Here is a 13,149-nt window from a genome sequence, read left to right as displayed (position 1 = left end):
CCCATCTAGTGCCACTTTGCTGTACCACTGCTTTGTTTTGCCAGAGCAAGCCATGAAATACTTTGCTGTCTGCTCAACTTGATGAGAAACAATGCAGGACTTAAATTTACATTTTTTTTGCCAGTGGGTGGTTAATTTAGTGTATGACAGAAATGCACGTGGAGAGATGGAATTTCTTTTTTTGAGAAGGAGATAGTTTACGATCTGCTTTGGTAGCTGCACACTTAAGTCCAGACTAAATTAAAATTTTACAAGTGAGGAAAGCATCTACAGTTCATCAGGGAATGTCTCTGCTATCATGGTTTTCCCTGTAGAACTACACATACCACAACATGCATTGGTCTGTTACTGAAGAGATATGTTCTTGCACATTTGAAATACCAGTTACTTAGGATAAATACACATTACTACATTACTCAGATTTCAGTTTCACATTATATCTGTTAAAACTGGAGAGAACTGAGGACTCTTTAAGAGGAGAGGATTATGCCAGGCTTCACTTTGTCCTTTTTTTAATTTTGAAGGACTTTGGCAATAATTACATTGCAGTACAAGAGCTGATGCAGGAGGCTGAAATCTGAGCTACTTTATTGCTGTCATATTTAAAGTGCATATAAAAATAGACCTCGTTAGTAATTGAAAACTCGGATATCTGTTTAAGAGTAACACCACAGTCACAACTTTCTGAAGGGGCAAAACAAATAATCTGCAGTGGTGGAATGAACTTCTGTCACAGTGTTATGGGGAAGGTGGTCTGAGGCCATTTGTATGTCCCTTCTCAGTTACAGGTATGTCTGTGCCTTGGAGCTTCTCTCCTTCCCTCACTTGCCCTGGTAACACTGATAATTCAAAACAGAATTAGTCAGCTTTGAGGAGTTCAAAAGTGGTAGAATTTTGTGGAAATCCCAGCAAACAAAACACTCTCTCCAAACATTCCTCAGCAATTAAAAACTTCGTGGATCCGGTTCTTTTCCTGGAGGCTGTTATACCCTGCTTATTAATCAGAATTCTGCAGAGTCCTTCAGTCCTCTTAGTGTGAATCCTGTCCTGTAGAAGGACAGTCCCAGTGTCAGTTTAAGAAGAAAAAAAATGCTCAATCCACACTATTATTTTCAGTTCCTTCCCTCTGCTGTGGTTGGTCACGAGCAGCATCATAAACATGCTGTGCTTGTATCTGTTATTTAGCCAGATAGAAAGGTTTATTAGGAAACTGTCTCCCACATGACAGTCAGTCCACTTGGCTCCCACACAAGTTGTTAGTGTTGATTTAAGGCAAATCATACTTGGTTCTTGATTGACTAATGCTGTCCCCAATATGTTTGATTATAATGTATGATTTGCTTTTGAAGGGAAGTTCAGGCTTGCTTGTTCCTGCTGTTAATTATAACAAATTCTGGTTAGATTTCAGGATCTGAAAAGCCTGTCAGATGTCAGCCTTAAGGGCTCATGTCCCTGTAGTTGGATATAATTTGCACATAATAAATTACTTTGATAAGATTTTGTTTATTAGCTTAATTACATAAGCCTTTTGGGAGTTAAGCTAATGTGAAATTAAGGGTCGTGGGACCACCACAAACCTTTTGAGGCTGTGGTGATAAAATCCATCTGTTTCTTCTCAAAAACAACCTCTCAAGATATTGTTGTTATCTAGTGGTGTTCTTAGGTGATTGCAATGACATTGTTCATGTAGCAACAAAAAAATTGATTAGTTGCATTAACTAATTCCCCGACAGGAACTGGATCATTCAAATACTAGTCAGATTCCCTGATTAGCTTGATTACATGTGTTACAATGTCACCTGCAGATGTACTGGATGTCCATGCTTTGGATAAAATGGCTTTGGATCAGTATGTGGGAATCGTGATCCTTTCCGGGGGACCACCTGCAGCTGCAGAGCCCACAGACTTGAGTGGGACTGTACTGAGCCTCACTGCAAGGGAAGGTCTGGCTGTGGAGAGTGGCTTGGGGATTTTCAAAGCTGGGAAATGAGCATCTTAACATACAGGCAATCAGTGTAGATTGGTTAAAGGTGACCAGAGTCAACTGCTGTTGGAATTTGGATGTAAGATAGAAAACCAGCAACAATGCTTAGATATTTGTGAATGGGTTTTTTTTTGTTTCTTAGCAAATTTGTAGAGTGGCTGCATTTCAAGTTTGGTGAGGGAAGTGGCCTTTTTGAAACATCTGTCTTATTCCTGTTTTGTTAACTATAGCTTATGATTGATAATGTACTCTAGTGGTATCTTTAAATGACCAAATAGCATATAACTGTGGTGTTACACTTAATAGTGCTAGCTCATCTACTTAGAATTTTGCTTGTTTTATAATTTCCCTCACTAAGGTTATAAGTAGCATAAGGGAAGAACTGGTTGTACCTATACAGAAAGACCTGTGAGCTATGAAGCAAAAGAAAAATAACTATAGAATGTACAAAATGTTTTAAATAACTTCTAAAGCCAGATTGTTAGCCGTAGCTGAGTATGTACAGCATAGATATTTTTTCCAGCAGTCTAGTACAAAAAAAAGACTGTATCATCTGGCTTCGAGGCATTTGTTTTCTGGAATACAGTTTTGCATATTTTTAGAATGTTCCACTTAAAAGGTAATGCCACTCAAAAAGAGGATTTGTACATCAGGGAGCATTATAAGCATTTAAGACATGGAATATGCGTCTGTCATTTTTAAATATTAATAGTATGCTTTTAAATGCTCATATAGTGAATGACCTTCATATAGTGGCCTGGATAGTATCCTCTGAGAAGCAGGCCTGGAAAATCCTTTTTTCCCCACTAAAAGCAAGAGGAAAACCAGCTCTCAGATACATGAACACTGACTTCTTCATGGTTAGTGAAAACCTGGCACAGAAACCTGAATACAATATATTTGCCTTGCCTGACATCTCTGATCTGTAGCTTGGAGATGGTTTTACCAGAAACTTCTTAGTGACAGCTGTGTTTGTTACTCCATGGCTCAGAGGTGGACATGTTTCTGGTTTGAGCCCTCAGCCATTCCTTCAGGTGATGGTGCATGGGCCATGCTGCTCCCTTGACATTGCAGTGCTGTTCCCCGAGGGCTTTCTCTGCCAGAGCACTGGACAGAACTGCACACAGCACCTTACAAATTGCTGCACCAAAATGCTGCAAGGTGTTACTGATCTCTTTATCTCTTCTGCCCTCCCCCTCTACAAGCATGCAAACACATTTGCATGGACAAGCTTTTAAAATTCTTTAAGGCAATTTCTAGTTTATGATGAGGGTTGTTTTTACAGCAAAGGCCAGTAAAGAAGAAAAACAAATAGGGGGATATCTGCTTTGGCAGACAACAATAAAGATGTACATGCAGTGACAATTATTTTGCACAGTCATTCCTTACGATACCCCTGATAGTTAGGGGTCAAAGTCTTCTGTACATTTGCACTGCTGTCAAAAAAATGTGAACAACCTAAAAGGACCACCCAGTCTGTGTTAAATTTCTTACCCATCTGTATTGTGGGAAGACACTTCTGGTCCCTTTTCAGATGAGGATTGTCCAGAGTCTTAAGGACTTGTATCACCACATCATGCATTGCTCTGTACAGGAATGCTATGCTTACTGCAGTAACCATTGTTACTGATAAATGCAAAAAAATACTACTATACAAATAATGGTGGGTTTTTCATCCCAAATACAGCATTTTTACCACTTGTTAGAAGAAATTCCCCAAGGCTTTTTGACTAATGGAGTTTTGTTTGCAACTAGTTTAACACTTGCTTGTTAGATTTTTCTGGGGGCAAATTGAGGAAATGGTGGAGGTGAAATTGTAATAGGGCTTTCTTGAGCTTTGTAACACTGTATGACAAGAAAAATCAAAGGATCCAACATGAAAAGCAGCCTTTTGTTCTCAGTCTTTTGCTTTATTCCACTTTTTAATTATAGGCTATGACTTAAAACTGAAGCTCACTTTCTCCTGGAGATGCTTTGGAAAATCACTGTAATTCAGATTTTGTGATACAGGACCAAACAAAATTTAGATTTTAAGAAGGATAAGAAGGAGGATTATTAACTTTTACCAAAATTGCAGGCTGGGTAACTTGCCGACATTGAAGTTACTGCGTCCCACACTACAGAGTAGGTTGATTGTTGCTGAGGTAGAAAGGTAATCTTCCCAAGCACAGCATTTTGCAGGTATCAGAGAGCATTTCAGAACAATCTTCCCATGCTACTGAGAAGCCATGATGATGGGCCAGCCCTTCTAAAGCTTGTAGGCTGGATGGCTTCTAAGTTCATGGAAATGCTCAGGGTCTGAACATACAGAAAGGATGCTTTTGAAAACTGAAGTTAGGCTTCCAAGGCACGTAAGAGGTGTGAGGTCAGATCCTCAGTGAATTTTAGACAAATAAATGCCCTACAATGTTTCTGTAACTGAGTCCTGTTGTTTTGCTCTCTTTTTAGAGTTTCTTTGCAAGGAATGCCCAAGAGTTCATATTTTCATTGATCGAATTGAACTGAAGGACATTCCAGAAGAGCAGATGTACATGAGAAGGTGGCTCCATGAGCGTTTTGAAATAAAGGATAAGTGAGTAGCCATATGTAGAATTTTCTGCATAAAGAAGCTATCTTCATTCTTTTATTTTAACAGATGTACCCATGTTTTCTTTGTTACCAGCAGTGCAAGCTGTAGTGTTCTTTGACGAGAGGTGGTGTTGGTGGTCCTGTGCATGTTTTGTGTAATACCCTTGTGGGTAAAGCTTTTGCTCAGGAGCTTGGGATTCCTGGACTTTAGTCTGTCCTTAGACTGAGGAGCTGTGAATCCATCTTTCAGGCAAGACACACATTCATCTGAATATTCTCCATTTATCTTCTTGAAGCTGAGTCATGCACAGTCAGGAATGTAAGATGCCTGAGGTAGGCAAGCAAGCAAAAGGACTTTGATTCTGGTCTCATAATTAGAGTCAGAAAGCAGCAGGTCTTGATCTAATCTCTTCTGCCAAAATCTTTATGCATCTTCCATGAGACATCAACTGGATGAAAACCAAAGTAATTCTGAGATCCCTACCTTCATTAGGGAAATGAGATAAACAAGTTTTATCTGTCTGTCTTAGAATCATGGCAGACTTGAAGTGCCTGGCCCTGCCCAGCGTTTCTAGATAAGGTCACCAGTAAGCATATGCAACAGATCATAGAATCATAAGGATTCTGATCCTGAGGGGCCTTGCACCTGCATGTGAGTTGGTACTGTTTGAGAGATGATGGTTTCATTTGCCATGTTTTCATTGGTTTTCATTTGATGGTTTTCATTTGCCAGTCCAGGTTTTCCTTGTTACTGGTTTATTTGATGGTAATTCCTCCTTGCATTCAGTGTTCAGTGAGTAACTGAGTGCTTTTTTGTCCTACAGTATTGCCCAGTACTCTGGTCTTTTCTTGCTGGATGCTGAATGAAAAAGATTCTTTTCAACTTTTCAGTTAAAAGTGATCCCTCTGGAAAACCTGCTTTTATTTCTCATATGGGTTCAGGTTCAGTACTTTGATTACACCATTACTTTGAATGCATCATATTCTTAAGGCATACTGATTGCTTTAAACTTACAAGGTGAGCTGCCAGGTATTATTAAATCATTGGTTAAATACTCTGTGATTAGAAGCAGTTACTGTATGAAGCAAGCTGTTTACAAACTTCTTACACTACTGCATGACTTTGACCATCTCTTTTTGTCTGCTTGTAGGTTACTAATAGAGTTTTATGATGCAAAGGATTCTAAAAGAAGAAATAAATTCCCTGGGAAAAGTGTTCATTCCAAACTGAGCCTCAAGAAAACTTTGCCATCTTTGCTGTTTTTAGGCGGCCTGACTGCTAGTATGCTTCTGACAGAATCTGGAAGGAAACTTTATGTAAAAACGTGGATATATGGGACTTTAATTGGCTGCCTGTGGGTTAGCATTAAACCGTAAGCAGATGTTGTTCTCCAATCAGTGAAATGTGCAGTCTTTTCTTGCACATTGCACCGAACTTTTTCCTGACTTTATAGTAAGAAAAAATGTAAATAAAAAGCCTTATTGATTGAAAATTGGAAACAATAGAATTTGTGACTTAAGCCTCTGTGTGGTTGGTCTGGGGAAAATAAACGTAGATTTTCAAATTTGCTACTGATCTTTGCAGAATAATGACAGATAAACCGAGTCGTATGATAAATTGCTTTCCCCATGAATTAACATCCATCTCTGTCTGAGGATTTGGTGAAGTTATGCATAAGGGTGTCTTAAGTGGACCTGTGAATGTATTTACAGATAATAATTTAGGGTATATATTTATTCTTCAGATACTTATGTTGAATTTTCATTACTCTTTGGTGCATTGCAGCAGTTAAGTTGCATCTGTCCCAGCTGTATCGCAACTAAAATCAAAACTTTTTTTTTTTTTTTAATTTTGCTTTTCAGTTTTAGCTAAATACTGTTTTTTAAAAGGGACTATGCAAGCTGGCAAATTATGAGATGTTACCTGAAGCAGAAAAAAACGTTCTTGAGAACTACAGTTCATGGGGAAGAAGCTCCGTTTATCTAGTGCATGATTTTTGACTATATTGCAGTATTAGCTGATTATTTGACATATGCAAAACATGAAATTTTACTGAGCAAACAGCTTATTTTGAGCACCCTGTATCTGTGCATAAAAGTAATGTATGCAGTATAATGAATGACATCTTAAGGTTTTTTTTTCTGGCCTAACCAGACTGTAGCCTACCCACATCTGCATTATCCCTAGCACCTCAAGACTTCCAGCTGAGCTCTCAGACCTTTCATGTGTACGTGCCATGAGTAGAAGTTTCCTGTTACCTCACGATTTTCTGGAAGCAAACTGTGTCATTTGAGTAATGCATGGAATTACTGTAACTTCAGGAGTGTAAGGGTATGGTAAGGAGGAACCTTCAGATGTTCCTGCTAAATCTGAAGCATGTGCCTTTTCCCACTAATCTCATTTAACCTGGTGTTTCATAACCTTCTGTCTTCTCCATGCTGTAGTCTCACATGAGATTCTCCAATTATTCTAGGCAATGCAGGCCGCAGTAGGATTGAAGTTACAGGGTCAACGTATGTGATTTGCACAGTAGAGTGGTAGTGGAAGAAATCACTATCCTATCAGTATTTCACCTGCTTGAAAACACACTCCTAAAAGCAAAAGCGACACATCCTTAATACCAGCAAGTCTGCAATTCCCATGGCTGATACTTTAGTTGGGAAGCAACATTTCCTGGTATCAAGGGAATAATCTGTATGTACAGTGATGGAGTAGGAAAGAGGATGTACTTTACCTTCTTCCATTAGGGAACTGGACTCCCTATATAAAAATGAAAGATCTAGAGAATATTTTTGTATCACTCTTGCAAGCTTTAAATGTGCATCTCTTTTTAGCTTCAGTGCAATTTGTCTTGTGTTAGAGTCCATCGTGAGTTAAATGTCTCTTAGAATTATAACTCAGTTTTTCAGATTCCACCATTGCCAGTTAAAGATACTGCATTTACTGTGTGGGGTTTTTTTGTTGTTGTTGTTGGTTGGGGGTTTTTTTGGTTTTTTGATTGTTGTTGGGTTTTTTTACAGAATTTTATTGAGTAATAATTGCAGTTCCACCTTAAACTCATTTGGTACAACTTTCAGTTTGCAGTTCTGTGTCCTTCCATAATGGATTTTGTCACTGGAGTTATTTATATCAGTGATTGATTCAGGATATGTTGATGAACCATTTTAAAAACAATGACTGGGAACAGTGTTGAAAAACAGTATTGTTATGAAGCTGTGAGACCAGACAAAAAAAAAAAGCCATTTTATGTAACAGCCAAATGTGCTCACGTGTAGTTCTTCCTATTCTCAGCTGACTGCTTTGAGTGGGTAAACCAGAAGCCAGCATTCCTATGCTAGTGTGATTTTAAATCACAGACTGAAATTTTACTCTGACATAACTAAATTTCTTTGTAACATCTAAGAATAACACTTAATTATAAATCAAAAATAAATGCAAACTGCTTAATTCATTTGTAGAAAAATAACTGCTATTTTGAAGAGACTGATTACCATGAAATACTGGATTTCTCTTACTGTTTAAGTATCAAGAAAATAATTGACACAGTGCAACAAACAGGATGTTTATTTTGAACTTTATTGTCTATGTTAATCTTAATTATTTTTTTCCTTGTCATTAATTTATAAAGTTTTGAAACTGTTATTTGCTGATGTATTTGGCATTGGGAGTATCACATGCTATTTCTAAATATGCACTGATATTAACTTGAAATATTTCTTCATTAAAATAAGAAGAGCCAACGCTCATTCAACTTTTCTGTCCTGCCTACTTGTTCAATTATTTTCTGCACTTTTGTGTTTGTAACTTGATTAACAGAGACTGCTTACGAAAAGTCTATGAGTGAGGTTTTAAGTCCTTGACAGAAGGATTTGTGTGAGAATGAGTCAATGGAAGCAACTTGTCTTTTTTTTTTTCTGTGCAGCTAAAATGCATTAGAATCAATTTGTGCTTGTTCCAACCCACAGGACCACCAGCTCAGTTGCCTTGCTCGGTACCTTTTCGCCTGTGAACACCTTCACCACTTGCTGCCTTTTAGCAATGTTTGTTAATCTGGCAGTACCACAGCTCTGGCCAGGAATCAGGCTCTGCCACACCACAGTCACTGCACAGACAGTCCTGACAAACAGGCTGGACCAACCCAGGGGTGGGAAGAGGTGTTGCAAATAAATACATGAAGTCTATCTCGGTAGCAAATGCCACCCAACTCTCAGAGACATATTAAATCTGAGGGACCCATATGCTCAAAAACTTGTTTTTTCAGCTGTCTTGATTTTCATGCATCTTATAAAAGCAGTTTCCCTCAAGTACTGCTGCATTAGTATGCATAAACTATATGTAAACCTTTTACAGCCAGCAACACCACCACTACATGCTAGTTCCACAATGTTACTCCTGTGTTTGTTTTTGTGGAAGGGATGGGGCTAGTAAGGAAATATTAACTTAAATAATGGAAAACACAAAAAGAGGAGTGAGACAGAAAACTAAAGCACTGACTGATGCTACACTGAGGAAATGACTGAGTAGGACACCTGAGGGGCTCCAGCCTGCTGCAGTCCATTGCTAACTCCCCTGAAGCTTTTTATTAGTGTAATACTTGGGGTTCCTCCCTTCAGTAGAACAGGGCATACCTGTACAACTGTTGGTTTGTTACTGAATAATGTAGTGAAATGAGGCAACCAGATGCCACTAATCACCAGGGAGTGGGCATGAGCTTGTGTTAAGACCACCCTGCCCTTTTATTGGCTCCCTAATCCTGCTCATGCGCAGCTAGGGGCTGCCCTAATCAGGCACAGGTGGGCTTGACACAAGCTCATGCCCACTCCCTGGTGATTAGTGGCACCTGGTTGCCTCATTTCACTACAGAAAAATTTGCCCCTGGATTATGTTGGAATGTTAGCATGTATAGAATATATATATATATACATATACATATATATATGTATACTCACTTTGGGGAAAGAGAGGTAACTATTTTGGGATTGGGTAACAATGAAAACCAGGAGCAGGTTTCAGATTCTTGGCTTGGTGTTAAAAATTAAGTAAAAGACTTCTCCCTCCACCACCTCCAAATAAACCTGGCACAGAAAGGCAGTGGAAAAGCAGTTGATACGTTCAAGATCTTGGCAGCCTCTTTATAAAGGCTTTTCCTTTATGAACATGGAAACTACAGTTTGGTCCTAACCCACAGTTCTAGGTCACTTTTTATCAGAGTGGCTTAGATGACAGTGAAGTGAACATGATGGGGTTTCTCCTGTCCTCATGTTCATGTTCTTGCTTGTCTGATCAGTTTGGAGTTCTGTGATTCCAGTGAAGCAAGTTGCACAATTAGCTAAGCATAAGACAAAACCAAAAAAATTGTTATTTTATGTTTGTATAATGGCAACTGTCACGCAACTAAAACAAAGCAGAGAACAAGTCCAGGGAAGGAAAAGCGGCAATAATTTTATTTTTAAAAAAATGGAAACATCAGCTCCAGCCAGGCATGACCACATCTGATTGATTCCAGGGAAGATCTGTTCCCCATGTGGGGACAAATGTTCCTGTTAACATGGTGAGCGTTTCTCCTACCTGTCCTGGTTCAGTCCCAGATTTGCATCCCTACCTTGGACTGACTGCTTTGTTCTCTTTCAAACTTGGAATCCCTCATCACTTTTCAGACTGATGACTTTCCTCCATTCCCCTCCTGGGTGCAAAGAATTTACTTACTTGCATTCAGCCCCACGAGCTGCTGACAGACAGACAGACAGACCACCAATGCCCCCCTTAAAGCTGCATTCTCCTTTTGAGGACTGGCATTTAGTTGGCCAATGCCAGTGGAGAGGGGAAGGCACCTGTTGCTGGTGGATTGGCAGTAGATGTTGCTATTCCAAGAGGAGTTAGTGGACTGTCTGTAGTGAACGTCTGAAATGGATCTCCCTCTTGCCTCTGTTCTTTCTCTGATGGACAGTTTGCATGGCTGTAAGTAAACATACAGGACTAGAAGATACCCTGAAAAATAATGACTTCTTCCTGGGTCATATTTGTAATGTGAAAACTTCACTTGTTATGGTTGTAAAAACTATTTCACAGCCATTCTGCCTCCCTTTCATCTTGTACGGGAACTCGGTTTTTGAAGGACATTTTGATGTTTATGTTCCCTGTGTGACTAATTCAAACCAGAGCCATTTTAACCTGTTTGCCCAGTTGGCCCTGAGATACTACAGGGGATGCAGATGTTTAAGGGCTGAGCCTGCTGTCAGTCCTCTGGCTGTACGGTGGCAAACAGCTGCTGGGTTGAACTATCAGGCTTCCCACAAAGCCTCTGCAGCAAACGGGTCCCTCAGCTCCCACTCCCACCAGCACAAACTGAGGCCAGCATCACCATGGGCTGCTCGTACAAAGGCTTTTGGAGAAATGTAGGTCCTGAAGCCCACTTGGCTTGTTTGCAACAAGCACAGGACCTGGTGTTGTCTCCAGAGAGTCACTCAAAAGGTGGGCTGGGCTTCATTCATGCCTTGAAGTACAGACAGGCAACAAATTGGAGGATGATGCCTGCTTCAGGGCATGCTTCCCTGCCTGCTTCCCCGCTCACTGGAAGTATGAGATGTGACTCCTGGTTTGAGGAGAGCCAAAGCTACAGTGTTTTCTCCCCCAGTCCCTGTTCTCTGCTTTCCACCTCCTGCATGCTCTGATAAAGGTTGGAGGAGATTATAAAATCCATAGGGCCAGCAGGACTAACCAGTGCCAAAGGCATTTCTGCACCCAAAATTTAATAGCCCTAGGGACAAGGTGGAACCAGAGATGGCCCCAAGAGCTCAAACCAGTGTGCAGGCAGCTGCAGCCTCCAGCCTGCAGTCATGGAATGAGGAAAAGGGGAAGGGTTCTGCTGTGAAGTGCTGTATGTTTGAAGTGTCTTTCCGTTTTAGGAGTGAGCCTGGCACATCACAGGACTGGCAGACCTTGTCACCACTGGGCCTGCTGTCGTCTCACACTCTGCACCAAGATCCTCCTTCTCTGGCCTCTTCAGAGACACCCACAGATGCTGAAATTGCCAAAGCAGTTTGAATTTCTGGATGCAGCAAGCTCCTGGCCTTACTCAGCTGCACAATTATTTCATCCAGTTGGGACCACAGGGGAAAGTGAGCTAGAGAGAATGTAATTTGGAGTTGGCCAAGATGGGACTGTTAACACTGTAATGATCCCAAGAAGTATCAAATGCTGTACAACATCATTAGGCCCAAATAAAAGAATATGCAGAGTTCTCAAGGCTGAAACCTGAACTGGAGGTATTAAGTTAAATTACTTTTCATGCTGTATGCATAACAGTCCCTGGTAAAGGTTTTTCACTTATGGTTTAGCAGACATTTACATCTCCTGTAAATGTTGCACTTTTAGCAAAACATTATAGGTCCAGAAAATATCATTGTCTATATGTTGGTTTGCACACAAGTGTTTTAAAGTTTTGTGTGATAAAGAGCCCATAAAATTTGTCTCTCATCTATACAATCTGAGCACTTTTTTGCTCTTGTAAGCTAAGAATGCTTCACTGTTTTGCAGTCAAGGTGCTTTACTAAAACTCCTGTTGATCACAGAGAATTGCATTAGGATGATCACATACTGACACATGTTGAAAAGAGGTTTTTTTAATAAAACACACAATTTTCTAAAGCCAGGGAGGATAAATTAAAATGCAGAATTACTTCTTCATGAAACCATGCATTTGTAGGTAGGACTCAATTGCAGTCAAGGCAGAAATAAATACAAGTGAGTAACGTAATCCACACTGCTGATTAAACACAGAAAGTAGAAGTTACTGAATAAATGGTGGTTTTATTTGTCAGAAGAGGAAAGATATTCCAAAGAGCTGACAAATAATTTTGCTCTTAATAGTACTCCTGCCAGCACAGAATATGTTACTGTTTTCTATGTTGAAACAGTAATAAGAGATTGTGTGGATATATCCTGTTAATTGTATTCCTGTTCTGTGACAAGATAACCACAGAGTCAAGAAGTTGCAATACTTAGAGTTGGAAATGCCAGGTGGATGTTGTCACTAGCCCATCCTCTGTGTCCCTTTGGAAAACCAACTGCTGCTAAAGGAGCTGATTTAGAACTAACGATTATTCATGGCAGTGAAACATGTATAAAAGTAAAGGTGTGAGCAGGGACAGGTACCATCACCAGGAATGCCAGTCACAGGCATAAAGCCTTGGTGGCCCATCTGAAGAAGCAAGGAATGGGAACTGAAGCCAAGCAGTGGAGGTGCAGTCACTGTGAGATGCTCCATCGGAGCAGGGGATCTCCAAGCAGGTGGTGGGCACTGGCAACAGCACTGGGTTTACACCGTGTACACAACAGAGGCAGCATCACCAGGGGCCAGACCAGGCTCTGCTGAAGTCAACAGGAACTTTGTATTCCTTTTCTGTTTTTCAGTAAGACAAATTTTATGCTTTAGAAGAAAAGCCCTTCTTCAGATTTGCGGACATCCTGAAAAGGAGCTGTGCTCCTGAAGCCTCAAAGTCTGGAGCAACTTTGATATCAAAGATCCCATAGAATACTTGAATAAGGGTGTGCCAGGCTTAAGGTTCTCACCTCTCCCTTTTTTGTCAGCTGAGGC

The 13,149-nt window shown here is 40.2% G+C and overlaps 1 protein-coding gene across 1 annotated transcript in view; it reads left to right on the top strand.

Annotated features, from left to right (window-relative positions):
* The window catches only part of AGPAT5 (1-acylglycerol-3-phosphate O-acyltransferase 5), a 48,914-nt gene extending 40,604 nt beyond the window's left edge, over positions 1-8,310 (top strand). Inside the window, exons 7-8 of the mRNA XM_030448143.1 lie at positions 4,433-4,556; positions 5,704-8,310. Of these exons, the coding sequence (XP_030304003.1) occupies positions 4,433-4,556; positions 5,704-5,929 (350 nt within the window). The 3' untranslated portion in view covers positions 5,930-8,310. The remainder of the gene's footprint in view (positions 1-4,432; positions 4,557-5,703) is intronic.
* The last annotated feature ends 4,839 nt before the right edge of the window (positions 8,311-13,149 follow it).

Source organism: Calypte anna, chromosome 3 (assembly GCF_003957555.1).
Source record: "Calypte anna isolate BGI_N300 chromosome 3, bCalAnn1_v1.p, whole genome shotgun sequence".
Taxonomy (NCBI): domain Eukaryota; kingdom Metazoa; phylum Chordata; class Aves; order Apodiformes; family Trochilidae; genus Calypte; species Calypte anna.
This window is presented reverse-complemented; position numbering and strand designations above follow the sequence as displayed.